At 32.2% G+C, this 1,989-nt stretch overlaps 1 protein-coding gene across 1 annotated transcript; it reads left to right on the top strand.

Moving 5' to 3' along the window:
• Positions 1–723: 723 nt before the first annotated feature.
• On the top strand, positions 724–1,118 carry LOAG_10032 (hypothetical protein; the record flags this gene model as incomplete). The annotated part of the gene is made up of 2 exons (XM_003145558.1): positions 724–768; positions 846–1,118. The coding sequence occupies 2 exons, from the start codon at positions 724–726 to the stop codon at positions 1,116–1,118; spliced, it is 318 nt and encodes a 105-aa protein (XP_003145606.1).
• Positions 1,119–1,989: the final 871 nt, after the last annotated feature.

The raw sequence follows: 1,989 nt of genomic DNA on the forward strand, positions 1-1,989 counted from the left end.
TTTATCTCAAAATCTTATTATTTAATTAGGAGTAATTTACAAAAATCGAAATAGTTAATTGCTTAACTAAATTTATAAACTAATATTGAAGAAGATATAATTGAAAATTAACGTTTGTTTACATGGTCAACGATTTGTAAATTATAAAAAAGAAAAAAAAAAAACTTAGCTAGTTAGTAAATGTAATGTATTAACCATACTCTCTACTACAACAATTGAATTGTTGTGAAAAATTTGGATGACATTAAAGTATTGAGATGTCATCTGTTGATAGATGTCAGACAATCATTCAGACTAACAGTGAATTGTCAATTTTCAGAAAAAAATATTGTCTGAGATTATCGATTTCTCTCCTTCCTCAGCTGAATACTGTTCTTGTAGCTGTCAAACATTTAGCAATTTCCAACTCAACAATTCGAAATATTACTAGCAATTAACCTTATTAGTTAGTGGCAATGTGCTTCCGCTCGCAGCTTCCCGAGGACAGTGTACCGGGAACCTAGAAATTTGAAATACTGCCATAAACTTCCTGGATGTGATGGATAGATTTAGCTGATCAAAATGACATGACTAAATGGTACTTCACTCACAACCTCCCGGACCAATAATGTCATCGAAAAAGATTGCATTCCAATATTATTTCAGCACCTTTAGAAATATCTGCATAGCTCTTCTTTAGACATTTTACTATTTATATTAAGCGGACATCAAAGATGATACATCATGGATGTAAGTTTAAACAGCAGTCGGGATGATTATGAGCAGCCGGTTGAACATAAGTAAAGGGTTTTAATGTGAATTTTTTTCAGTTATAAGGCGAACATCGGATGAATAGTCTTTTTTAGTTTCAATTGAAAGAGAATAAACTTTTTCGGAAACAAAAATGCACTTTAGAATCACTTCCTCTCCTTCAAACTGAACGAGCAATAAGCTTACTGAAGGATGAAATGTTTGAATACCGAAAACAAGAAATGAGCGATGCGCTGTTGATTTGTGGAAGTGGAAGAAGAGACATTCGATTTGGGCGGCATGAAATGAATGGTGGTATTGCATTAGAATCGAAAATACTGCCTGTCCTCCTGTTCCACCCATTGTACAATAATGACGCAGCATACTGAACGAAAATCTCAACTACGGATAATAACGTCATCGTCTAGAACACGTTCTGTGTATCGTCCAAACATAATTGCTAAGTGAAAGGGACCAATACTTAATTAGTGTTTAATCAATAATGGTTTTATCTTGCATAATTGAAGTTTTTCAGTTATTCTGCATAATTGAAGCAAAAGCAGTGTGACAAAGTATAAGCTTTATAATTCAGTCTTTTCTTCAAACAAACACATTGGTCTGTGAACTCAGGACGTTCCACCCACTCCAGGACGTAACTTTTCTTCTAAAACATCACTCAGTAAACTCTGCGAAAGTAGTCTAATACGAATTTTTTGACATAGTTTGTTATCATTTGATGTTCAATTACTCTTATTACTTTCTTTCTTGGCAGCTCATGAGCATTTTTCTTCCAGATCTTTCATAGAGAGTCGTTACTAAGCATTGAAAGCAACATTACTCCGAAGTTTTTCAAAGCTATTAGCATATAGAAAAGTAATTTTTTAAAGTTATAATATAGAGAACTTCAAAATTAGGATGTAGCATACTTACTGAATAAAATATATGTTGGATGTTATTTAATAAATCTGATAACACTATCACTTAAAGAATAGCTTCAATGTTTCCTTTTTTTACGATGGTACTTTCTACAAAATGGCAAGTGATGTTTTTCACTGCTATAAAAATTGATGATGAAATCTATTTGGTTTTGTTTGTATTTACTTCTGCTATTATTAATGCTGTTTAACCTTTTGTTCTTACTTGTGGCACATAGACCATTTGTATACCTGGGTATAATTTAAAATTCTGTCATCATCTAAATCGATATTGGAATAAGTTCTTTAATCTACCTAGTTTAACTGCAATTTTCGCATAAGGAAA

The sequence above is a fragment of the Loa loa genome (genome assembly GCF_000183805.2).
Source record: "Loa loa unplaced genomic scaffold supercont3.503, whole genome shotgun sequence".
Lineage (NCBI taxonomy): Eukaryota > Metazoa > Nematoda > Chromadorea > Rhabditida > Onchocercidae > Loa > Loa loa.